Genomic DNA, 24,876 nt, shown 5'->3' on the forward strand with positions numbered 1-24,876 from the left:
TCCCATGTTCGCCCTGCTCTCAAAGCCTATAGGCACATGTACATCTGATCTCTTAACACCCCGTCTCTGTAAATACCTGCCGTGGCACTAAGCTACCCGGCACGAAGCAGGCTCCAGTTGGAGGGACCATTATCACCCCCACATCTCTATGTTATGAATGAGGAAGCTGAGGCTTGGGAAGACAGCCGGTCAAGAACCAGCCAGAGTCTTCGGGCTTCAGACCTCCCACTCATCCCTCCCACCACTCAAGGGGCTGTATCCCTGGAGAAGAAAAAGATGAATTGGGTTTCTCCATACCCTCCCTAAGAGATCAAAAGAAAACTCAAACCCACCTGCTTCAGCTCAGCCCAGATGTGGTGCTGGAAACCAGAGGCTGCTTAAAGGAAGTCCCAAGGCCACTCCCCTTCCGACCTCTCACCGAGTCCAGGCCTGGAACAGGGCCACACCTGGGCAGGGCTACACCCCAGGGCAGATCACAGCCTATTCTAGAGGTCGTAAATAAGACAATGCCAAGGAGTGGAGAGACCTGAGATTCCCCACCCGCAGCAAGCAACTTGAATGTGATCCTCCCTAGGCCACAGCCCAGGTGCTGTTAGCCAAGTGCCGACCTACCAGGCTTCTGAATAGCAGATAAGGTAACGTTGCATACAGCTTTCATCCTTTTTGTTTTTTTTGTTGCTGTTGTTGTTTTTCTTTTTCTTTTGGAGACAGGGTCTTGCTCTGTCACCCAGGTTGGAGGGCAGTGGCACCTTCGTGGCTCACTGCAACCTCTACCTCCCAGGTTCAAGCAATCCTCCCACCTCAGCCCCTTGAGTAGCTGAGACTACAGGCACACACCACCACGCCTGGCTAAGTTTGTTTTTGTTTTGTTTTTTGTTTTTTTTTTGAGACGGAGTCTCGCTCTGTTGCTCAGGCTGGAGTGCAGTGACACAATCTCAGCTCACTGCAACTTCTGCCTCCTGGGTTCAAGCGATTCTCCTGCCTCAGCCTCCCGAGTAGCTGGGATTACAGGCACAAGCCTCCACACCCAGCTAATTTTTATATTTTTAGTGGAGATGGGGTTTCACCATGTTGGCCAGGCTGGTCTCGAACTAATAACCTTAAGTGATCCACTCCCTCTCAGACTCCCGAAGTGCTGGGATTACAGGCATGAGCCACCACACCAAGCCTAATTTTTTAAATTGTATTTTTAGTAAGATGAGGTCTGTGTTGCCCAGATGGTCTGGAACTCCTGGGCTCAAGGGATCCTCCTGCCTCTGCCTCCCAAAGTGCTGGGACTACAGTCATGAGCCACTGAGTCTGGCCCATAGACCTTTCTAGGCTGTAAAAGAATACACACATATAGTAATAAGAAACTCCTTGAAGACAGCAGCCATGTCTCATGTGTCTCTGGAATCCTGGTGCATCCTTACTAAGCACCTACTAGGTTTCAGGCCTTTCTATACATTATATAAAATTGCTTTGTATCCATAACACCATTCATCCTCACCAAAACCCTGTGAGGGACAATTATTCCTCCTGCACAGAAAAGGGAACTGAGGCTTGGGTTCTAAAAGACTTGTCTAATGGCACTCTGCCAGTGAGCGATAGAGCTGAGATTTTGCTTTTCTCAATACCAAAGCCATTTCTACTCACTGGGCTGCCTCTCCAAAAGTTGCTTAAACTGGGTGCAGTGGCTCACACCTATAATCCCAGCACTTTCAGAGGTCAAGGCAGAAGGATCACTTGAAGCCAGGAATTCAAGACCAGCCTGGGCAACATGGTGAAACCCCATTCTGGAATACATTTTTTAAAAATTAGCCGAGCAGCCGGGCACAGCTCGCACCTGTAATCCCAGTGCTTTGGGAGGCCAAGGTGGGCAGATTGCCTGAGGTCAGGAGTTCGAGACCAGCCTGGCCAACATGGTGAAACCCCGTCTCTACTAAAAATACAAACAATTAGCCAGGCATGGTGGCAGGCGCCTGTAATCTTATCTACTCAGGAGGCTGAGGAAGGAGAATTGCTTGAACCCAGGAGGCAGAGGTTGCAGTGAGCCAAGATCAGGCCATTGCACTCCAGCCTGGGTAACAGAGCAAAACTCTGTCTCAAAAAAAAAAGAGAAAAAGTAGACAAGCATAGTTGACACATTGTTCTTTTGGTTGCTAGGTCAGGTGTACCAGTTACTTGGGAGGCTGAGAGGGGAAGCTACAGCAGGAAGATCACCTGGGCCCAGGAATTCAAGGAGTGAGCTATGATCACACTACTGTACTCCAGCCTGCACAACACAGCGAGACCTCGTCTCGAGAAAACAAAAACAGATGCTTAATAATTCATGTCCACTGATATTAATTAGTTAATGCATCATTTGCTGAGGACAAATTATTACTACTGAAGAAGCACTAGGCAGGATATACATATTACATGGCCAAGGGGGTCAAGGAGGGTGCCCTTAACTCCCTCCTCATTTCTCTGTGGACCTGGCACATCTCTCACATACAGGTGCCTCTGCCTGGATCATTCTTCCTAACCCAGAAAAGCTTTTAGGGCTGACCTAACCCATAATCTCCTCCAGGGAGCCCACCCTGACCACTGAGCTGGTGAGGGGCTATCTTGGTGCTTCCCTCTGTCACATCCTGGCCGTGCTGTGCTGCCATAGTAGGTTTGTATCTCCCTCTGTCTCTCTATCAACCTGAGGGCATCTGAGGACAGGTCTAGTCTGGCTCATCCCTGTGTCCCCAAAGTGTTAGACTCTGGTCTGTCCCAGTCTGTCACTGCCCCAATGTCACCTCCAACCTGCAAGGCTGCCCCTGGGAATGGCAGGAGCACACAGGCCTGCAGCCAGGGAGCTGGCAGAGGACCCAGTCAGCAGCACCATCTGTCCCTGGGGCCACGAGACAGAGCAGGCGTAAGGCAGAGGTGTCAGTTCCTTGGCTCAGCCAGGTCAGCCCAGGACAAGGAGAGGAGCTTCAGCACCCAGGGCCCCTGCCCAGCTGGAGTGTGAGGTCAGACAAGGCTTTGAATTCTCTAATTAGATCACAGTAGCTTAATACCAGAGCCTTGGTTTTCTAACCTGTAAAGCCAGATAAATACCAGAAGCCTTGCAAAGCTGTTGGGAAGTTTAAATATGCCCAACACTCAGTAGGTCCGCAACAGAAAAGTTTGCTTTCACCATCTCATCTGGCCAACTGACCCTGCCATTGAACCACTGAGAAAACTGAGGTTCACATGAGATGGAAAAGAAAAAGAAAAAGAAAAAGAAAAGAAAAGAAAAGAAAAGAAAAGAAAGGAAAAGAAAGGAAAAGAAAAGAAAAGAAAAGAAAAGAAAAGAAAAGAAAAGAAAAGAAAAGAAAAGAAAAGAAAAGAAAATTCACCATGGCCAATTATGTGCCGAGTTCTCCATTTTTCCAACATCTCTAATCCTGCCAACAATTTGGCATGATCTGCAGGAAGAGAACTGGTTCATATTAGGAAACTGATGCCCACAGAGATGAGGTGAGTTAGTGCCTCTAAGGCAGCACCCTTTTCGTCGTCAGGCTGAGTGACGAGCAGCTTTCCGAAGGCTCCCGGGATGCCAGCTTGGCCCCGCTCCAGCCCAGGCACAGGTGAGGGGCAGTGGGCAGCCTCCCTCGACGCTGAGGTGTGTGGAGTGGGGTCAGCTCAGCCTGGGGCCCTCAATCAACACTGTCAGTGTGCGAGGGTGGGCAGAGGAGGCTGGGATGGGGTGGGTCCACATGTAACAGTGAGGCCACATTCTGGGTGCGCAGAAGTTCCAGATGCCCCCTAGCCAAGACAAGGGCTGGAAAGGGGGACCCAGTCTAGCAGATGAGAGCTCTGGGTCTCTCGCCAGGTGTGTGAGCCCAGGCACATCACCTCACTTCTCTGTGCCTCGTCTCTCACGGGGGCTGGGCCTTTCACCCACCTCCCTGTTGTGAGGAGTCGGGGTGAATGGGGAGGCAGCTGAGACCTTCAAGGTGCTGGCCGTACAGAGAAGAGGAACCACGATGATGTGTTTCCCTGGGTCGCTGAGCCCAGCACGCAGGGACTGCATACCTTGGCACTAAGCCTGGGGACCAGAGAGCCCTCATGGCTCTCACAGTCAGGTAGGCAGGACAACATGACTCACAGCGCTCAAAAGCCCAAACTTAGCCTACGAGGCCTGGACCCCCAGCCTGCAGGTCCTGGAAGCCTCCCCTCAGCCTCTTCCAACTGTTCCCTTTGCTCCCTCCACTCCAAGTGGAGTGAGGAGTCAGCAGCAGGGGCTGCTGGGCCCCTATTCAGTTGATCAGATGCACCAAGCTCGCCCCAACCTTGGAGCTTGCAAATGGATGCTGTTCCCCTTGCCTGGAATGCTCTTCCCCCAGATCGTCCCAAGGCTGCCTTCTCAGCTGCCAGGTTTCTGCTCTGCTGTCGTCTGCTCAGAGAGCTCTCCCCTGGCCCCCTCATCATTCTCTCACAGTTCCCTGTTCTCCAGACAGTCTCAATTTAATCCCAGCAATGCTACTTACTAGCTGTGCGACCTCAGGCAACTTACTTAACCTGTCTGTCTCAGTTTCATCTTTAACACAGACACAATTATCTACTTCACAGAGTTGTTATAAGGAATAATGAGTTAATGCAGGCATGGCATACAGCTAGCACTTGTATGGCATTTACTCTTATTACTACTATTCATAGCATTTATTGCAGATTTTCAGCATTGTTTATTTGAATACCTTCTCCCTATCTCCCCTGCACTAGCTGTCAGCTCCAGGAGACAGGCTGCACCATAGGCCACAGCATACCTGGCACCTGCTACCTATTAATCCCCCGGTACAGTAAGTACCTGTGGAGGGAACAAGTGAAGCGTGTACACCATCCTGAGGAGACGTCATCAACTATAGGGACAGGCAAGATGAGGATTCAAAGGGGAAATGATAGCTGAGCTGGCTTTTGAAGGATGAAGAAGAGTCCTCCACTGAACAGGGAAAAGTTGGAAGCTTTTCATCTCAGATGTGGAATAAAACAAAGATGCCCACTTTCACCACTTATATCCAGCATAATACTGGAAGTCCTAGCCAGAGCAATTAGGCAAGAGAGAGAAATAAAGGGCATCCAAATTGGAAAGCAGGAATTTAAATTGTCCCTGTTTGCAGATGTCATAATCCTATAGAAAACCCTAAATCCTCCACTAAAACACTGGTAGGAATAATAAATTCAGTAAAGTTTCAGGATCAAAATCAACATACAAAAGTCAGTAGTCTTTGTTTTTGTTTTTTTGAGACGGAGTCTCGCTCTGTCGCCCAGGCTGGAGTGCAGTGGCTGGATCTCAGCTCACTGCAAGCTCCGCCTCCCAGGTTTATGCCAATTCTCCTGCCTCAGCCTCCCGAGCAGCTGGGACTGCAGGTGCCCACCACCTCGCTCAGCCAGTTTTTTGTATTTTTTAGTAGAGACGGGGTTTCATCGTATTAGCCAGGATGGTCTCAATCTCCTGACCTCGTGATCCGCCTGTCTCGGCCTCCCAAAGTGCTGGGATTACAGGCTTGAGCCACCGCGCCCGGCCAGTAGTCTTTCTATATACTAATAGCAAACTATCTAAAAAAGAAAATCTAGAAAACAATCCCAATGACAATGGCTACCAAAAATAAAATAAAATGAAATGAAATAAAATACCTGAGAATAAGTTTAACCAACGAGGTAAAAAGCCAGGAGTGGTGGCTCATGCCTGTAATTTCAGCTACTCAGGAGGCTGAGGTGGGAGGATTGCTGAGCCCAAGAGTATGAGACTAGCCTGGGCAACATACAAGACTCCATCTCTTAAAAAAAAAATTTTTTTTTCAGTGCTCACATGGGTAGATAAATAATTCTATTTTTTTTTTTTTTTTGAGACAGAGTCTTGCTCTGTCACCCAGGCTAAAGTGCAGTGGCACAATCTCGGCTCACTGCAACCTCTGCCTCCTGGGTTCAAGCAATTCTCCTGCCTCAGCCTCCTGAGTAGCTGGGATCACAGGCACGCACCACCATGCCCGGCTAATTTTTGTATTTTTAGTAGAGACAGGATTTCACCATGTTGACCAGACTGGTCTCAAACTCCTGACCTTGTGATCTGCCCGCCTCATCCTCCCAAAGTGCCAGGATTACAGGCGTCAGCCACCACCCCTGGCCTAAGTATAAATTTTTTTAAATAAAAAAAAAATCAGCCAGGTGTGGTGGCACATGCCTGTAGTCTCAGCTACTTGGGAGGCTGAGGCAGGAGTATCATTTGAGCCCAGGAATTCATAGCTGCGTGAGCTATGATCAGACCACTGTACTCCAACCTGGGCAACAGAGGGAAACACTGTCTCTTAAAAACTAAATAAAGGAGATGAAAGATCTCTACAGTGAAGGCCACGTGCAGTGGCTCACGTCTGAAATCCTGGCACTTTGGGAGGCTGAGGTGGGTGGATCACCTAAGGTCAGGAGTTCGAGACCAGTGGCCAATACGGTGAAACCCTGTCTCTACTAAAAATACAAAAATTAGCCAGGTGTGGTGGCACACACCTGTAATCCCAGCTACTCGGGGGATTGAGGCAGGATAATCACTTAAGCCCAGGAGGCAAAGATTGCAGTGAGCCAAGATTGCCTGGGTGACAGAGCGAGACTCCATCTCAAAAAAAAAAAAAGATCTCTACAATGAAAACTATAAAACATTAATGAAAGAAATTGAAGAAGAGATAAGTGAAAAGATTCCACATTCATGGATTGGAAGAATTAATGTTAAAATGTCCATACTACTCAAAGCAATCTACAGATTCAATGCAATCCCTATCAAAATGCCAATGACATTCTTCCCAGAAATAAAAAAACAAGCCTAAAATTCATATGAAACCACAAAAGACCCCAGATAGCCAAAGCAATCTTGAGCAAAAAGAACAGAGCCAAAGGCATCATACTATACTACCTGATTTCAAAATATACTACAAAGCTACATTAATCGACAGACATATAGATCAATGGAACAGAATAGAGAGCTCCAAAATAAATCTACACATTTACAGCCAACTGATTTTCAACAAAGGTGCCAGAACACACACTGGGGAAGGGACAGTCTATTCAACAATTGATGTTGGGAAAACTGGATACCCACATGTAAAAAATCAAATGAAATGAAATCAAGAACTGAAATCAAACCCTTATCTCTCACTGTATAAAAAATCAACTCAGGCCAGGCGTGGTGGCTCACCCTGTAATCTCAGCACTTTGGGAGGCTGAGGAGGGCAGATCACTCAGTCAGGAGTTCGAGACTAGGCTGGCCAACATGGTGAAATCCCATTTCTACTAAAAATACAAAAGTTAGCTAGGTGCGGTGGCATGTGCCTGTGATCCCAGCTACTCGGGAGGATGAGGCAGCAGGAGAATCGCTTGAACCTGGGAGGCAGAGGTTGCAGTGAGCCGAGATCATGCCACTGCACTCCAGCCTGGGCAACAGAGTGAGACTCCATCTCAAAAAAATAAATAAGAAATAAAAATAAAAACTCAAATGAATTAAAGACTTAAATGTACGACCCCCAAACTACAAAATTACTGGAAGAAAACATAGGGGAAACACTTCATGACGTTGTGCTAGGTAAGAATTTTTTGGATAAGGTCTCAAAAGCACAGGCAACAAAAGCAAAAATAGATGTGATTTCTTTATACTAAAACAATTCTGCACAGCAAAGGAACCAATCAACAGAGTTAAGAGACAACCTACAGAATGGGAGAAAATATTTACAAACTATACATCTGACAAGGGGTTAACACCCAAAATATACAAAGAAGTAAAACAACTCAATAGCAACAACAACAAAAAAAACTAAAATGGGCGAAAGACCTGAATAGGCATTTCTCAAAGGAAGATATACAAATGTCCACCAGGTATATGAAAAAAATGCTCAACATCACTAATCATCGTGGAAATGCAAATCAAAACCACAATGAAATAGCATCTCACACCTGTCAGAATGGCTACTATCAAAAAACCAGAGCCAGGAGTGGTGGCTCAAGCCTGTAATCCCAGCACTTTTGGAGGCCAAGGCAGGTGGATCATGAGGTCAGGAGTTCGGGACCAGCCTGACCAACATGGTGAAACCCCTTCTCTACTGAATATACAAAAAATTAGCCAGGCATGGTGTCACAATGTCTGTAATCCCAGCTACTTGGGAGGCTGAGGCAGGAGAATCACTTGAACCCGGGAGGCAGCAGTTGGAATGAGCCAAGATTGCGCCACTACACTCCAGCCTGGGAGACAGAGTAAGACTCCATCTCAAAAAACAAACAACAAACAAACAAAAACAGAAGACAATATGTGTTGGCAAGGATTCAGGGAAAAGGCAACCCTTTGACACTGTTGATGGGAGTGTAAATTGGTACAGCCATTATGGAAAGCAGTATGGAAGTTCCTCAAAAAGTTAAAAGTAGAATTACCATATGATCCAGCAGTCCCACTACTGGGTATATAGCCAAAGGAAATGAAATCAGTATGTTGAAGAGATACCTGCACTCCCATGTTTATTGCAGCACTCTTCACAATAGCCAAGATACAGAACCAACTAAGTGTCCACCAGTGGATGAATGAATTTTTTAAATGTAGTATAAAGCTGGGTGTGGTGGCTCAAACCTGCAATCCCAACACTTTGGGAAGCCAAGGGGAGAGGATAGCTTGAGGCCAGGAGTTCAAGACCAGCCTGGTCAACATAGAGAGAATCCATCTCTACAAAAACTAAAAAAAAAAAAATTAGCTGGGCACAGTGGTGCATACCTCTAACACCCAAGCTACTCAGGCAGCTGAGGCAGGAGGCTTGCTTGAGCCCAGGAGCTCAAGGCTGCAGTGAGCCACAATTGCACTACTGTATTCCAGCCTGGGTGACAGAGCCAGACTCCACCTCAAAAAAATAAATAAATATATATATGTATGTATGTATACACACACACACACACACACACTATGGAATACTATTCAGCCATAAAAATAAAATAAAATCGGCCGGGCGCGGTGGCTCAAGCCTGTAATCCCAGCACTTTGGGAGGCCGAGACGGGTGGATCACGAGGTCAGGAGATCGAGACCATCCTGGCTAACACGGTGAAACCCCGTCTCTACTAAAAACACAAAAAACTAGCCGGGCGAGGTGGCGGGCGCCTGTAGTCCTCGCTACTCGGGAGGCTGAGGCAGGAGAATGGCGTAAACCCGGGAGGCGGAGCTTGCAGTGAGCTGAGATCTGGCCACTGCACTCCAGCCCCGGACGACAGAGCAAGACTCCGTCTCAAAAAAAAAAAATAAAAAATAAAAAAATAAAATAAAATAAAATCCTGCCATTTGCAACTACATGGATGAACCTGGAGTATGTTATGGTGGGTTTTTTGTTTGTTTGTTTTCTTTTGTTTTGTTTTGTTCTTGTGTGTGACAGGGTCTGGCTCTGTTGCCCAGGCTGGAATGCAGTAACTTCAGCTCACAACAACCTCCACCTGCCAGGCTCAAGCCATCCTCCCACCTCAGCATCCCAAGTAGCTGGGACTAGAGGCACATGCCACCACACCAGGCAATTTTTGTGGTTTTTGTAGAGATCGGGTTTTGCCATGTTGTCCAGGCTGGCCTTGAAGTCCTGCACTCAAGCGATCCGCCCATCTCAGCCTCCCGAAGTACTGGGATTATGGGCATGAGCTGCCTCCCCGAGTATGTTATGTTAAGTGAAATAAAGGCCAGGCACAGAAAGACAAATACCACATGACCTCACTCAGATGTGAATCTTAAAAAGTTGATTTCATGGAAATAGAGTATAATGCTGCTTATCAGAGGCACGGGTTGTTAGCGGGGATGGAGAGATCTTGGTCAGAGGATGCATAATTACACTTAGGAGGAATAAATTTCAAGAGACCTATTATACAGTAAGGTGATGTAGTTAATTACAACATATTGTATTCTTGAAAAATGTAGAGTAGATGTTCTGTACTATCACCAAAAAAATGAAAACGATGTGAGGTAATGCATCTATTAGGTTTAATCATTACATAATGTATATATACTTCAAAACATCATTTGTACATGATAAAAACATAGATTGTTATCTGTCCATTTATTTAAAAAAAAATTTTTTTTGAGACAAAGTCTTGTTCTGTCACCCAGCCTGGAGTGCGGTGGCACGATCTCAGCTTACTGCAACCTCCACCTTCCAGGTTCAACTGAGCATATCCTGCTTATTTTTGTATTTTTAATAGAGATGGAGTTTCTCCATGTTGGTCAGGCTGGTCTCAAACTCCTGACCTCAAGTAATCCACCCACCTCGGCCTCCCAAAGTGTTGGGATTATAGGCATGAGCCACCATGCCTGGCCCATTTTAATTTTTTTTTTTTTTAATGAGGTAATCATTCGCTTATGCTATGCATATTAAAATAACATTTTGGAGAGAGAAAAAAAAAGAGTCCTCCAAATAAATTAAGAACACTAAGAGTGGGCCGGGCATGGTGGCTCACACCTGTAATCCCAGCACTTTGGGAGGCCAAGGCGGGCGGATCACCTGAGGTCAGGAGTTCGAGACCAGCCTGGCCAACATGGTGAAACCCCATCTCTACTAAAAACACAAAAAATTAGCCAGGTGTGATGGCACCCACCCGTAGTCCCAGCTACTCAGGAGGCTGAGGCATGAGAATCGCTTGAACCAGGGAGGCGGAGGTTGCAGTTAGCTGAGATGGCACCACTGTACTCCAGCCCTCCAGCCTGGGAGACAGAGCGAGACTCTGTCTCCAAAAAAAAAAAAACAAACACTAAGAGTGTCTGCCCATGGCTGAGCCTGGGGTTCACATATGGCTCCTGAACAGACTGATGCTACAAGTTCAAGTCTCACCTCTTCCTCCAGGAAGCCTTCTGGGACCAACTCAATCTGCTTCTGAGCACCCGTGGTCACTCATTCATTCAGCAGTTTTGGGACTCCTTGTATATGATAGGTCCATCATTTTATGTCTAATGTCTCCCCATCTCCAACACAGAGTAGGGTCCTCAGGAGAGACGGAACCCTGCCTCTCACTGTCAGGATCAACCTCATGGTGGCAGACAAACCCTTCACAAACATTTCACAGCCCCAGGATGTCCAGGCTGGCGAGGACCTCAGGGATCACCCAGCACCCTAAGGACTAGAGAGAGGAACCCCTGGCCAAAGGTCACACAGTGAGCAGTGGGGTGAACATCCAATCATTGTGCCCTGAACCTCCCCACACTCTGGGTTAGACCCCTTATGAAGCTGAGGAGTTTGTGGGGAGCTCTCCAGCTGTCCTCAGGTTCAAGGTAAAGCAGTAGGATTGCATTGTGCGGTTGGAGGTTAATACAAAAATTAGCCAGGCATGGTGGTGGGCACCTGTAATCCCAGCTACTCGGGAGGCTACTCGGGAGGCTGAGGCCGGAGAATCCCTTGAATCTGGGAGGCAGAGACTGCAGTGAGCCAAGATTGCACCACCACACTCCAGCCTGGGTGACAGAGTGAGACTCCATCTTAAACCAAAAACAAAAACAACCAGCCCCATCACCATTTCTGGAGTGAAAAAAGCTTCTGAACCCCACTGAGAGCTGACCTGGGCCAGGCTAGACCTGAGGCTGGGCAGAGGCTCCCAGACCTCCCAGGACCCCTGCCCACCTCCTACAAGGGCACCAGTGCGTCCCTGCTAGCCCAGAAATGTGAGACTCAGTGCCCAGTGTAGACTGACGTCTTGGATAGGGAAAGGAGAAGAGTTCTCCACGGGGAGAGGCAAGGATTGAAGCAGGACAGGGAGACCTTTCTGGCACCACCACACTGGCACTCAGCAGTTCTCCCAGCCCCGAGCATGGCAGCAGGCTGGCCACTTCATTCAGTCACCCACTCACTTGCTGGGTACCCAGGGACGAGTAGGGACCAGAGCCCTCGAACTCCAATGCTGACTCTGTCTACAGTGCCACAGGACACTGAAAATGGCCCCCAACCATGCAAAGTGGAGTTTGTGGATTATCTGACACCCCCTCTTCTGTTTCCAGTTTAGTCCCTATTAAAGACAGTTTGGTGAGTTTGTTGTTGTTATTGTTGTTGTTGTTTTGAGACCACTCTGTTGCCCAGGCTGGAGTGCAGTGGTGCGATCTCGGTTCACTGCAACCTCTGCCTCCTGGGTTCAAGCGATTCTCCTGCCTCAGTGTCCCGAGTAGCTGGGACTATAGGAGCGCGCCACCATGCCCAGCTAATTTTTGTATTTTTGGTAGAGACAGGGTTTCACCATGTTGGCCAGGCTGGTCTCAAATTCCTGGCCTCAAGTGATCCACCCGTCTCGGCCTCCCAAAGTGCTGAGATTACAGGCATGAGTCACCACGCCCAGCTTGGTGGGGCTTTTTGTTTGTTTTTGTTTTTGTTTTGAGACAGGATGTCACTCTGTCATCCAGGCTAGAGTACAGTAGCATGGTCTTGGTTCACTGCAGCCTCCACCTCCCAGGCGGGCTCAAGTGATCCTCCCACCTCAGCCTCCCGAGTAGCTGGGTCCGCAGGTACATGCCACCATGCCCAGCTTTTTTTTTTTTCTTTTTTTTTTTGTATTTTTGGTAGAGATGGGATTTCACCATGTTGGCCAGGCTGGTCTCAAACTCCTGAGCTCAAGCAATTCACCTGCCTCAGCCTCCCAAAGTGCTAGGATGACAGGTGTGAGCCACCATGCCTGGCCAGGGGTTGTTTGTTTATTTGTTTGTTTGCTTTTCATTAAAAACAGCTTTGGCACCAAGCCAGAAAATGTTCCCAAACCCTCTTGTATTCCAGAGGAACTAAGGGAATTTGAGAGAAATCCAAAGAAATCCACCATCCAGGCAGTGGTGCAGAGGTGGCAATCAAGGCCAGAGTGTTCTTAGCTGACAGGAGGCCACCTGTGTCCTCAAGAGCCCAACTTCCACCCCCAACACCCACCTCCACCCCCAGACTCAATAGAGGCAGTGCAAGGAAGCTGAATGCCAGCTGGGCTCAGAGTCGGGACATGTGGGTTGGAATCCCACATCTGCGCCTTCCTCTGGCTGAGCCTCAAATTCCTTAAGAGCCCAGACTCTCGGGCCAAACTGCTGGGTTCAGATCCCAGGTCTGCCACTTCCTACCAGTGTGATCTTGAGCAAGTCACTTACCCTCTGTGAGATTCCTTATCTGGGATACGGGGATGATAACTGCACCTACCTCATAGAGAACTGAATGAGTTCATATATGCAAAAAAGCTATGTGAAGATTGGTTACTATTGTTATCTCTGTAAAACGGTGATAATGATATGTCCCTTCCCCAGTGCCTTGCCCCTATTTACTGATGAAGGAAAAAGTCATAAAGGGTTAAATACAAGGCATAGGAGAAGATACGAGCAGCCCCTCCCACCTGGGAGACGCTCTGCCCTGCACTCAGATGACAAGAGCAAGCAGCCCTGCTACTCAAATCCCACCCTTGGCCTCACTGCTGAAAAGCTGCCTGTCCCCATTCATTCATTAAGCATTCCCTGGCCTCTGGCCACACCCGTCCCTGTGCTGGGTACACCAAGAGCAGCCTTGTGTTGCTCCCTGGCTGGTGGGAGGGATGTATGTGCCAGTCTAGCACACAATCCAGTGTGAAAACGAGTTAACGCAGAGGCTCATGGTGCCATGAGAAATCTGGGAAGGACTTCCAGAGGAGGCAGCACCTGAGCTGAGATCTGAGGACTCAGAAGGAACTTGCCGTGGAGACAAGTTTGGGGAGATGCAGGAAGGCTGGGGGTAGCTCCAGCAGAAGACACAGCAAGTACAACATCCCGGAGGAGAGAACAAAGGTGGGACAACGAGGCCGCGGAGAGCAGCTCGATATGGCTGAGGCAGAGACAACAGAGGGGTGGGGATGGTGGAAAGAAAATGGAGGTGTGGGCAGGGGCCAGAGAGCCAATATCCCTTTGTCTCAAGTAAGGAATGTGAAAATCATCCTCGGGTAGCTGTCTGAGCAGGTGAGGAGTCAGCACATTTACCTTTTAGAAGCATCCCTCCAGTGTGGAGAGTGGACTGAAAGGGGCTGACATGGGACGGGGCAGCCGGGGGAGACAAGATGCATGGGGTACGGTGCGAATGCTGAGTTCTGCAGTGGCTGTGCAGATGGAGGGAGGGGATGGATAAGACATTTATTTGTTCCAGCCCCTTTAAAAAAAGGATTTTCCTGGAAATATCCTCAGAGGTCAGCCACACTACACCCATTACAACCTCTGCCAGTCTGTCCTGAGCCCATCTCCATCCACTCCACCCACTGCCAGGCGCTGCTGGCCACTTAGGTCTGCCGTGTGCCTCAGCACCTAATCTCAGCTCCAAAGTGCAGAGAAAAGTTCTCTTCAAGGTCACTTTGCAGGACAGTTTTCCGCAGCCCTCATGTGATCCTGTGCTTGCTCTCCCAAAGAGGTTCCACTCCCTGAGAACGCCCACCTCACCCCACCACACATACTCACTCCCACAAATACCTCACACCCTGTCTCTCCCACCAGCTCTGTGGCTTTGGGGGTCCTGAGCTCTGAGCATGAAGCACCGCAAGGCCATGGAGCTCAGATGTCCCCCAGAAACACGTACAGAACTCTGCAGGGAGAAACACACGCCCACCAAATAGAATTCCAGAGGCCAACACTTGCTGAAGGTGATTCCACTCAGCACAGCCAGCCCGTAGGGGATCTGACAGCCCCTGGGGACTGTTTGGAGACTGCTGCTGATAATAAACCAGCCCAGGGGCTCTGCGATTTCTCCTTCCAAAAGAGCTAGAAAATGGCCCGTGGAGAGTGTGAGGAGATGGAGAGCGTATGAGTTAAAATGGAAACGTCAATCTCTTTCTGGGTGCCCAGCCTCCAGAGCCCTCCCGCTGCCCCAGCCCACCCTCCATACCCGTCGCAGGTGATTTCCGACATTCTGGATCATCGCGCCGGGTGGCCGGGGAAAGCAGCACCCTCCCAGAGACAAAAGCTGGTCACCTGAGCAACAGCCAGGCCCCGCTCCAAATGAAGCCTGTGGGCCTCTCCTGCTCCTCCTCCCCAGCTCCTGCCCGCCCACCAGAGCCAGCTGTTATCACCCTGCGTCCCGCCTCTCTTCAGACTGCCCTCGGCCCCCCTTCTCCTAGGAGCCCTGCACAGAAAGCTCCAGTGCTCGCCTAGCGGAGAAGAAGGACGGGGCTGCCAGCTAGGCCACAGACACGTCAAGGGGCCTGTGCCTGCCCACTGGGCACCCAGCCCCAGTCAAACTCCAGGCACCCCCAGTCCCAAAGCCCATCATCCTGCCAACAGTGTCTCTTGGCTCTGTGATCACTCCCGGGGAAGGGGGCTGGCGGGGGGGTCCGGGTCCCTGATCCCAGCCAGCAGATAGGCAAAACAGTCATGAGGCTTCCATCCATCCACAAGGGGTCAGGCTGGAAGGTGGCAGGAGGCCAGGGAGCTGCCAGCAACCTCCCGGAGAGATACCAGACCCACCTGCTAGGATTCTTCACCCCGGGAGCGCTGCCCACCAGCTTCTCAGCTCCAGGCCACAGGCATCCAGCAGTTGCTGTTTGGGGACAGGACACACCCCTCACTTCCTTTAAATAGGCAGTGTGACTTTTCTAAAAGTGGCACCTGCCAAATTCCACCCCAGCGGCCATGCAGGCTTCAGCCCCTTGGGACACCCACTCCAGTTTCTCTCTAGCCACCACCAACTGAGACCACCAGGGTTTTCCCTTCTCTCTCTGACTTCTGCCCACAGGCTTGATCAGGAGGTCTTGACACTCATGTTGGACTAAGGACACGACAATGAGTGCTTGTTGGCTAAGGGAAGTGAGGGGTGGGGAGGGGGGCAGGGAAAGGATTCAGGCATAGGGGCTGGGATGGACGAGTACATGGAAAATAATAGCATGCACCCCATAATAACCAAGCACCTGCCGTGTGCCAGGCCTTGGACTGGTCCTCCTCCAACCCCACTGGAAAGATTCCTTAGGAAGGGTAGGTAACATGCCCCAGGTGGCACAGCCAGTGAGTGCACAGCGCAGCTGAGACAGCCCTGCTGGATGCCGAGGCCACAGCCTTCCTTCCATCCTCAGGGCCTCTCGCTCATTCACCATAGATCTAATCATGCCTCCTCCGGGCCTGTCTTGCCTAAGAGGCCTGGGTTCTCCTTCTTTCACTAATATACCACGTGACTCTGAGCAAGTTCCCTCCTTTCTCTGGGCCTCCCTGCTCCATAAGTCAAGGACTTTAATAATGTTCATCCCCATGAGCTCAGGTCTTGCCCTCAAACAGCTTGTCAGTGGTCAGCCATTCCGTGTCTACAAATGAGAAATTAAAGTCACACCTTAAAAGACTGCAAGATGGCCCATGGATGGCCCTGAGGATTGGGGCAATCCTGGAGGCTTCCTGGAGGATATAGTGCTAGACCTGGCCTGAAGACTGAATGGGCTTGGATAGGCTAAGAAGAGGGGTGAGGTGGAAGGCCTGACAGGCACAGAACAGGAGGCAGTCACAGGCTGTGAGGAGCATCGCCTTGCAGGAAAGCTGGGAACCTGTCATGGAGGGTTCGAATGCCGGACATTGGGGTTTAGGCATCAAGGAGCCTCTGAGAATGACGGAATGATGAGTACACTCGACATGAGGAAAGCCACGTGAGGTAGACTGGACAGGTATCATGAGACTTCCTTGGATGGTAAGGAAACCAGCCCAAAGAGGGGACAGTTCATCTTACTGGGTCCCCAAGATAGCTTGACAGGCAGCCAGGGCAATTTCAGAATCCTCCCTCTGCAGAAGGAGGAACGAAAACCCAGAGAGCTCCTGGCCCCCAAGCCTACCCTCTCTCCAGACAACTGCAATGCCCTACACTCACTGGATTTGGCTCACCCCCACATCTTACATATGGCTAAACTGAGGCCCGGAGGAAGTGAGCCTCCCAAAGACACACAGTGAGGAAGTTGGCTAGAATCACACTCCTGAACTCAAGTCCAGAGCCCTGTCCACCCCCCACACAGCAAGGTATGAAATGAGAGAGGCTTCCGTTAGACTAACAAGAGGACTTCCAGAAAGGCTGAATCACTCTTAGTGTCAGGAACAAGCAGCAGAGAGCTAGATCTTTCAACAGGGCCCCCTCCAGCCCATGAAGGTCCCTCTTCTCTCTGTGCTGTCTATTACAGAGCTCACTCCTGTGTCACCGCAACAGCTCTGTGCAGTCTGTTACTCCAGTGAATGTTCCCATGGGTATATTCACTCCTTTCCAACTCCTCCAGGAACCTCTCAAGGGCTTGGACCACATCTTACCCATCTCTGTGGCCCTCCCCACCACACTGCAGACTTGGACACTCTGTGCAAGAGGCATGAAACACACATGGTTGGATCACAGTCCGGAACAGTGGATCAAGAAGAGGTCTGTGGTTCTCAAACTCCAGCCTGCACCAGAATCACCTGGAGAGCTTGTTAAAATACAGATTGCTGGGCCCTGTCCCCACAGTTTTTGATTCCGTAGAACTGAAGTAGCACCCAAGAATTTGTGTTTCTAACAAGATCCCAAAGGATGCCGATGCCACTGGTCCAGGGACCGCGCTTGGAGAACTGGCGAGCTAGGTCAGCCCTCCCATTTTACACACGGGGACAATGAGGCCCAGAGATTTTTTTTTCTTTCCTTTTCTTTTTTTGACAGAGTCTCACTCTTGTCACCCAGGCTGGAGTGCAGTGGCACAATCTCAGCTCACTGCAACCTCCACCTCCTGGGTTCAAGCGATCCTCCTGCCTCAGGCTCCTGAGTAGCTGGGGTTGCAGGCACGTGCCACCAGGCCTGGCTAATTTTGTTTTTTAATATTTTTTAGCAGAGATGGGATTTCACCATGTTGGCCAGGCTGTTCTCGAACTCCTGACCTCAGTGATTTGCCCACCTCGGCCTCCCAAAGTGCTGGGATTACAGGCATGAGCCACTGTGCCCAGCCAAGGCCCAGAGATTTTAAAGGCAGCACTTGATGGTATGTCACTGTCATCATCATAGTCACTGTCATTATAACCCTGTCATTACAGCCCTTTTCAATGCCCAGCACTGTGCAAGCACATCGTGTATGTTACTGCCTTTAGGCCTCACCCTAAAAGGAAGATACTATGATTATTATTTTCCTGTAGAGGAAAAAATGGAGGCAAAGAGTATTAAGTCATTTGTCCAAAGTCACATCAATGGGTAGGGAACATCGGGACTTGAACCCTGACCTAAGTCCAAAGCCCACAAATTTAACCACCGCCCACCTCAACCTGCTTACAGCTTATGCTGACCAGCCAAAAAATTCTCTAGGGGCTCCCAAATCCCGCAGGCTCATCTCTAGTGTGAGGGGAGCTTGTGGTGCCCTCAGCCCAAAGGCCCAGTCCCTGAGTGGGCCTCTGGGGAGTCTCGCATCCAGAGAAAGCCTGCCTCTTCACACCTGTGAACCCAGAGGATTTTCTCTTTCAAACACTCATTTTCCCAGACTACAGCCTTCTTCACCTGGCCCCATGGATCAGGCCTTTCTGGCTGGAGGCCAAACATCTGCATTAATTCTTCTGGTCCATGTCTTAACTCTGCCTCCCCACTCAGTGACAAAACACAATGAAATTATCTCCACTTATATTCCACAGTGATTCTGGGTTGTCGCTGTCAGGCACGGGTCTCTCTCTCCCACCACACTGGGAACTCACATAAGCAGGGACCTCTTCTGAGGTATCTGAGTCCCCAGCACAAGGCCTGCCCAGAGGAAGGGTTTAGTGACTAAGTGAAGAATAAATGAATGAATTAGTGGGTTTAAGGGCAAAAGAGGAAATGAATGAGTGAATAAATAACCAAACTCCCAGGAATTCCCTCTCCTGGGTCTTTGGCCTTCCCAGACAGGACCACAGACTCTCTGGGGAGGAGGGACCTCTGACACCATCTACACCAACTTCCACTTACAGTACTGTCCTAGCCGAACTCCTGCAGCTCCTACCAGAACCTACAGCTCCACACACACACAAGGGCCAGAAGGGTCTTGCCATGACCGTGGCGGCTCTGGGCTGCTCAGAACAAGGCTGCTCCTCTCTCCTGTCCTCCATTCAGCCCTGGCCTCCCTGTCCAGACTTCTTTCTTCTGATCCCCTCATGCCATTAATAGAACTGCCCACTGCTCCCTCACACCCCTGGAGTGTCCTTTGTTTCTTCTGTTCCCTCCACCCCGATGCCCATTTAATAAGTCAACATCTAAACCCTGCCTGCCATCAAGGCCAGCTCAAATGCCACTGCCTACAGGAAGCCTTCTCGGCCCCTCCCAAGTGGAATTACATTCTCCCACTATGTGCCCCAACGCCTGTGCACACACAGACACACACACACACACAACACACACACACTTCACAGCCCTTTCTCGGAGCATTTTCTCTTAAATTGGACTGATTTGTGGTAATTCCCCCTTTTTGACCTTGAGCTATCCAGCATCAGGGATGGGACTGACCCATCAGAGTATCCTGGCCCCTCCACCTGAACAGTCAGGGCCTTGAACATAGTAGAGGCTCAGTAAGTGTCCAGAAAATGAATGAATGAGTAACTGTGAAAGAATGAAGGAATGTATGTGTGAGTGAAAAGAAGTAAATGCATGTGTAAATGCATGCTCAAGTGAATGTATGGATGCAACAACGTTCTCATTCCCTCCTGTTCTCCAAACTAAAAACTCCCAGTTGCCCCTGGCCCCCTCCTAGGGGCCCCTTAGGCATGGCATGACAGAATAAAGGAAGTTGTGGGATAAATGTGGGGGAGGGGGACAAAGGAAGGAAGGATAGAGGAAGGGGTTAGTGATACCAGCACTAGAGGAAGTGGAGGTGACCTGGCTTCAAAGCCTGGCGCTCCTCACAGCCACATTTCTTTATGGAGAAGCTGGGGCAAGGAGAGCAGTGAGAAGCCAGGGGAGGGGGAAAGAAGACACAGCCTGGTGGGGACGGAGGGCGGGAACGCCAAGTCCGGGAGGTCAGATTCAGGATGGATGAGCAGGCTGTGGGGCCCAGCCCTGAACTCATCCTGCCTAGGGGCCTCAATATGCCCTCCCTCTCCCTCTCTCACCACCTCCTCCTTTGGGGACTGGAATCCCCTCGCTGGCCCAGTTGGCCGTCTGGATCCAGAGTGACTTCCTGGATTTGGCCCTGGCTCTCGAATTGCTCACAACGGGGGCTAGCACTCCTCCCAGCCGTCCCGTCCCCAGATGAGTCAGCAGAGGCTGCACCCCCTGGCCTCTGAGTCTTGCGCCCCTAGGTCCTTTCCGGAGCCAGCCTCTGCAGCGCGCCGTGCCGGGTGAGCCCAGCCCGCCCCAACCCTAGTGAGAGACCCATCCCAGCGTAAATCCCAGGGTGCTTCATGCCCCAGCCTGACAGCAAGACCGTGCAAGGCAGCACCTGTCTGTCTGGAGGCCAGCGCCAGGTTACAGGTTGATCTCCCCAGGCAGCGTGCTGGAGCAGAGGAGGAGCCCAAGAAACGTGGCCCTTCCCCGGCGGTGGGCAGGGAAGCGGCTCTTACCCAAAGGATGGGAGGCTCCGCCCCGGCGGCGTGCAGGGCAGAGGCCGAGGGAGCCCGCTGGGGGCGTCGGGGGAGCGAGTCCGCGGGGAGGGGCTCAGAAACAAGCCCGGTGCGATGTCCCAGAGCACAGCCGGAGGCGGGAAGCTGCGGGCAGGCTGAAGGGAGGCGCGGAGGCGGCGGCGCGGCAGAGTTCCTGGACGGCTCTGCCCTTCCCGGCCCCTCCCCGGCGCGGGTGCGGCACCCGGGGTTACCCAGCCTGCACATCACACAGGCCCGGGCCCCGCCGGCGCCAGGCTCCCCACCCGCAAGGCGTCAATCCCCGGGCGCTGGGCACAGGCGGAAACGCGGGCGGCCGCACCAGGCAAGGTCCGGGCGGAGCGCCCCTGAGCCGCCTTCTGCGATGCGGAGCCGGCCACTCAGCCTTCCAAAGGGATATTTGCTATTCGTTCACACCTTGACTGAGCACCTACTATGTGCCAGACCCTGCACTGTGTCCTGGGATGACGTTCTGAGCAGGATGCACCGTCCTTGCCCTCATGGGTGTTGATAGAAAGGGGGAAAAAAAAGTGGAGAGTTTTGCACAGCACAAAACAAATGCATACCACCCATGATATCCTTCCTCAGAGAGAAGCTAGACTAGAGCTGGCAGACGCAGACGCGGTTGGTAAGAGACGGTGGTACCCCTCCCTCCCCCGTGTATGTATTGTTATGTAAGAGATGATATGAAATCTACAATGTGTGATCACCGTCTCAAAAGAGCCGCGCAGAAGAACGTCCATCAGGCCGGGCGCGGTGGCTCACGCCTGTAATCACAGCATTTTGGGGGACCGAGGCAGGTGGATCACCGAAGGTCAGGAGTTCGAGACCAGCCTGGCAACCATGGTGAAACCCCCTCTCTACTAACCATACAAAAAATTACCCGGGCGTGGTGGCAGGCGCCTGTAATCCCAGCTACTGGGGAGGCTGAGGCAGGAGAATTGCTTGAACCAGAGAGGCAGAGCTTGCAGTGAGCTGAGATCGCGCCACTGCACTCCAGCCTGGGCGACTAGAGCAAAACTGTTTCAAAAAGAGAAAAAAGAAAAAGAAAAACGTCCATCATTGTCATGTTTGGGATCTAGGCTCAGCTGGCAAACTTAGAAGGGTCCTGACAAAACACAGTGGTGATCCCTTCTAAGAAGGAAGTGAATCCCCGGAGGAGGAGACACTTGGCAAGTAGAGTGCATTCCACACACCAGAACCAGGGATTCAGAGGGGGCTAGGCATTCCAGGCACCCACAGAGGCTGGCACCTGAATTCATCCTGCCCTGGCAACTCTGGGGAGAAAAGGGCAATTTATGTACAAAGAGAGCAGCCGTGCTGAGCTTGGCCACCTGGGGCCCAAGCAGTCCTGTGGAGGGCCTCTTGGTGTAACCAAAACGGGGGCCTTGCCTTTGTCACTTGCTTCCACCATCTTCTGAGAGCACGGTAAGGGCTCAGTGTCATGGCAGAATGATGAACACCCCGTGCACAGGGCTTTGGCAGCACCCTGGATGGCCACTCCAGCCATCTCTTGCTCAGCTGTCCTCATCAGTGTTGGAGTCTCAACTCAGCAGAGGCCCCAGGTGTCAGCAACAGCAAAGTGCCTACGCTCCGGACCGAATAAAAACCTCTTCCTTCTTTAATCCGGTGCCTAAGGAGTTTTGGCTGTGGCTCGTTCTGTTACAAAAGGACATCTTAGATCACTTTCCAAGTGCAAGTGAGGCACATGTGGGAACACCCAGAAACATATGGGGCAGGTGGACTGTGCTGAGAAGGGGAATTCCCACACTGACAAGATGAATCTGGCCTGCATAAACCATGATTTAATTTTAATGTGCCACTCTCATCAAGTGGTGAATCCTGAGAATACTCAGATTAACCATATTGGGTATACTGTTTTGTAATCTGCTTTTTCTCTTAATTATCAAATATTAAACAATTATCTTTTCATGATTTTCTTTCTTTCTTTTTTTTTTTTCAATCGTAGAGATGGGATCTACCCATCTGTCCGGGCTGGACTTGAACTCCTGGCCTCAAGTGATCCTTCCTTTTCAGCCTCCTAAAGTGCTGGGATTACGGGCATGAACTATTATGCTGAGCCTTTCCATGATTTTTATTGCTACACAGTATTTCTTTATGTGGATTTATTTCCATTTATTTACCCAATCGCTTTCCTTTTCTTTCTTTTTTTTTTTTTTTTTTTTTTTGAAACAGTATCACTCTGTCCCAGGCTGGAATGTAGTGGCACAATCTCGGCTCACTGCAACCTCCACCTCCCAGGTTCAAGCAATTCTCCTGCCTCAGCCTCCTGAGAAGCTGGGACTACAGGTGCTCACCATCATGCTCAGCTAATTTTTGTATTTTTAGTAGAGACGGGGTTTCACCATGATGGCCAGGATGGTCTTGATCTGTCCTTGTGATCTACTCACCTCGGCCTCTCGATCTCCTGCCCTCGTAATCCATCCACCTCGGCCTCCCAAAGTGCTGGGATTACAGGCATGAGCCACCACTCCCAGCCTGTTTTGTTTTTAATAGCTTTATTGAGATATAGTTAATTAACTGCACATATTTAAAGTGTGCAATTTGATAAGTTTTGATATACTTATATAATATATACATATGCATATAAATTACATATATATACGTGTGTGTATATATATGTATATATCTCCATCATTTCATTCATCACCATGTCAAGGTAATGAACATATTCATCACTGCCAAAGTTTCCTCATGGCCCTACACTGCCCGCTTCCCCACATCCCCAAGCAAATAACAATCTGCCTTCTCTCCCTAGATTAGTTTTCATTTTCTAGAATGCTATATAAATGGAAGCATACAGTATGTATTATTTTTGTCTGCCTTTGTTCACTCAGCATAATTATTTAGCAATTCATATGTTTTGTTGCATATATCAGTAATTTGTTCTCTTTTATTATTGCTGAGCAGAATGCCATGGTATGAATATAACAGAATTTGCTTATCCATTCGCCTATTGATGATGGATTTTTGGTTTTTTCTAGTTACTGGCTAGCATACAAATAAAGCTGGTATGAGCGTTTGTGTTCAAATCTGTGTGTAGGTATGCGCTTTTTTTTTTTTTTTTTTTTTTTGAGATGGAGTTTCACTCTTGTGGCCCAGGCTGGGGTGCAGTGGCATGATCTTGGCTCACTGCAACCTCCGCCTCCCAGGTTCAAGTGCTTCTCCCACCTCAGCCTCCCAAATAGCTGGGATTACAGGTATGCACCACCACGCCTGGCTAATCTTGTATTTTTAGTAGAGATGGGGTTTCTCCATGTTGGTCAGACTGGTCTCGAACTCCTGACCTCAGCTGATCTGCCTGCCTCAGCCTCCCAAAGTGCTGTGATTACAGGCATGAGCCACTGCGCCCAGCAGACGTGTACTTTCATTTGTCTTAAATAAGTGCCTAATAGTGGCGTGTAGTCCCAGCTACTCAGGAGACTGAGGCACAAGGACTGCTTAAGCACAGGAGCTCAAGTCTTGAGTAATAGACTCAATTGCTTGGGTCTGTTTTTGGACTCTGTATTTTGGTTGTGTTAATCTACATGTCTACTGTTTTGTTTTGTTTGAGATGGAGTCTTGCTCTGTCGCCCAGGCTGGCATGCAGTGGTGCAATCTCAGCTCACTGCAATCTCTGCCTCCTGGGTTCAAGCAATCTTGGTGCCTCAGCCTCCCACGTAGCTGGGACTTCAGGTGTGCACCACCATGCCTGGCTAATTTTTTTGTATTTTTAGTAGTGACAGGGTTTCGCTATGTTGGCCAGACTGCTCTCAAACTCCCGACCTCAGGTGATCCACCTGCCACAGCCTCCTAAACTGTTGGGATTACAGGAGTAAGCCACATCACCTGGCCCTATATGTCTATGTTTAAGCCAATACTACATTTCCTTGATTACTCTATCATCTTGAAATCAAGTAGTGTAGGTCCTCCAACTTGGTTTTTCTTTTTCAAAGTTGTTTTGACTATTCTGAGTCCTTTGCATTTTACTTAAATTTTAGAATCAGCTCATCCATTTCTTTTTTAAAAGCCTGCTTGGATTTTGGTTGGGATTATGTTGAATCTATAGGTTAGTTTGGAGAGAACTGAGATTAATAATTTTGATTCATGAACATGGTATATCTCTCTATTTAGATTTTCTTTAATTTCTCTCAGCAGTGTATTGTGATTTCAAGCTACAGGTCTTGCATATCTTTTTTTTTTAAGATGCATTTATTCAGCATCATTATCAGACCATTACATTTAGCAATCAACAGCAAGGGTGCAAAAAAAAATCTGCATTAAAACCCTTTGTTGGAATGCTTTACACCTTCCACAGAACAGGAACTAAACTAACCTGTTAACACAATTAGTGACAAATACAGTCCTCAAGTTTTTCGCCCATACACATAAGTAT

General features: G+C 49.6%; 1 protein-coding gene across 4 annotated transcripts in view; it reads right to left on the reverse strand.

Moving 5' to 3' along the window:
- The window catches only part of ACOT11 (acyl-CoA thioesterase 11), a 65,828-nt gene extending 45,105 nt beyond the window's left edge, over positions 1 to 20,723 (reverse strand). Inside the window, exon 1 of one of the 4 annotated variants that reach the window (XM_007978642.3) lies at positions 20,445 to 20,723. In XM_007978642.3, coding sequence (XP_007976833.2) covers positions 20,445 to 20,708 — 264 coding nt within the window. In that variant the 5' untranslated portion in view covers positions 20,709 to 20,723. Of the gene's footprint in view, positions 1 to 14,832; positions 14,984 to 15,410; positions 15,472 to 19,994; positions 20,142 to 20,444 lie in introns of those variants that run through there. The other 3 variants (XM_038000403.2, XM_007978646.3, XM_007978644.3) reach the window with 3 other exon arrangements.
- Positions 20,724 to 24,876: the final 4,153 nt, after the last annotated feature.

The sequence above is a fragment of the Chlorocebus sabaeus genome, chromosome 20 (genome assembly GCF_047675955.1).
Source record: "Chlorocebus sabaeus isolate Y175 chromosome 20, mChlSab1.0.hap1, whole genome shotgun sequence".
Classification (NCBI taxonomy): Eukaryota; Metazoa; Chordata; class Mammalia; order Primates; family Cercopithecidae; genus Chlorocebus; species Chlorocebus sabaeus.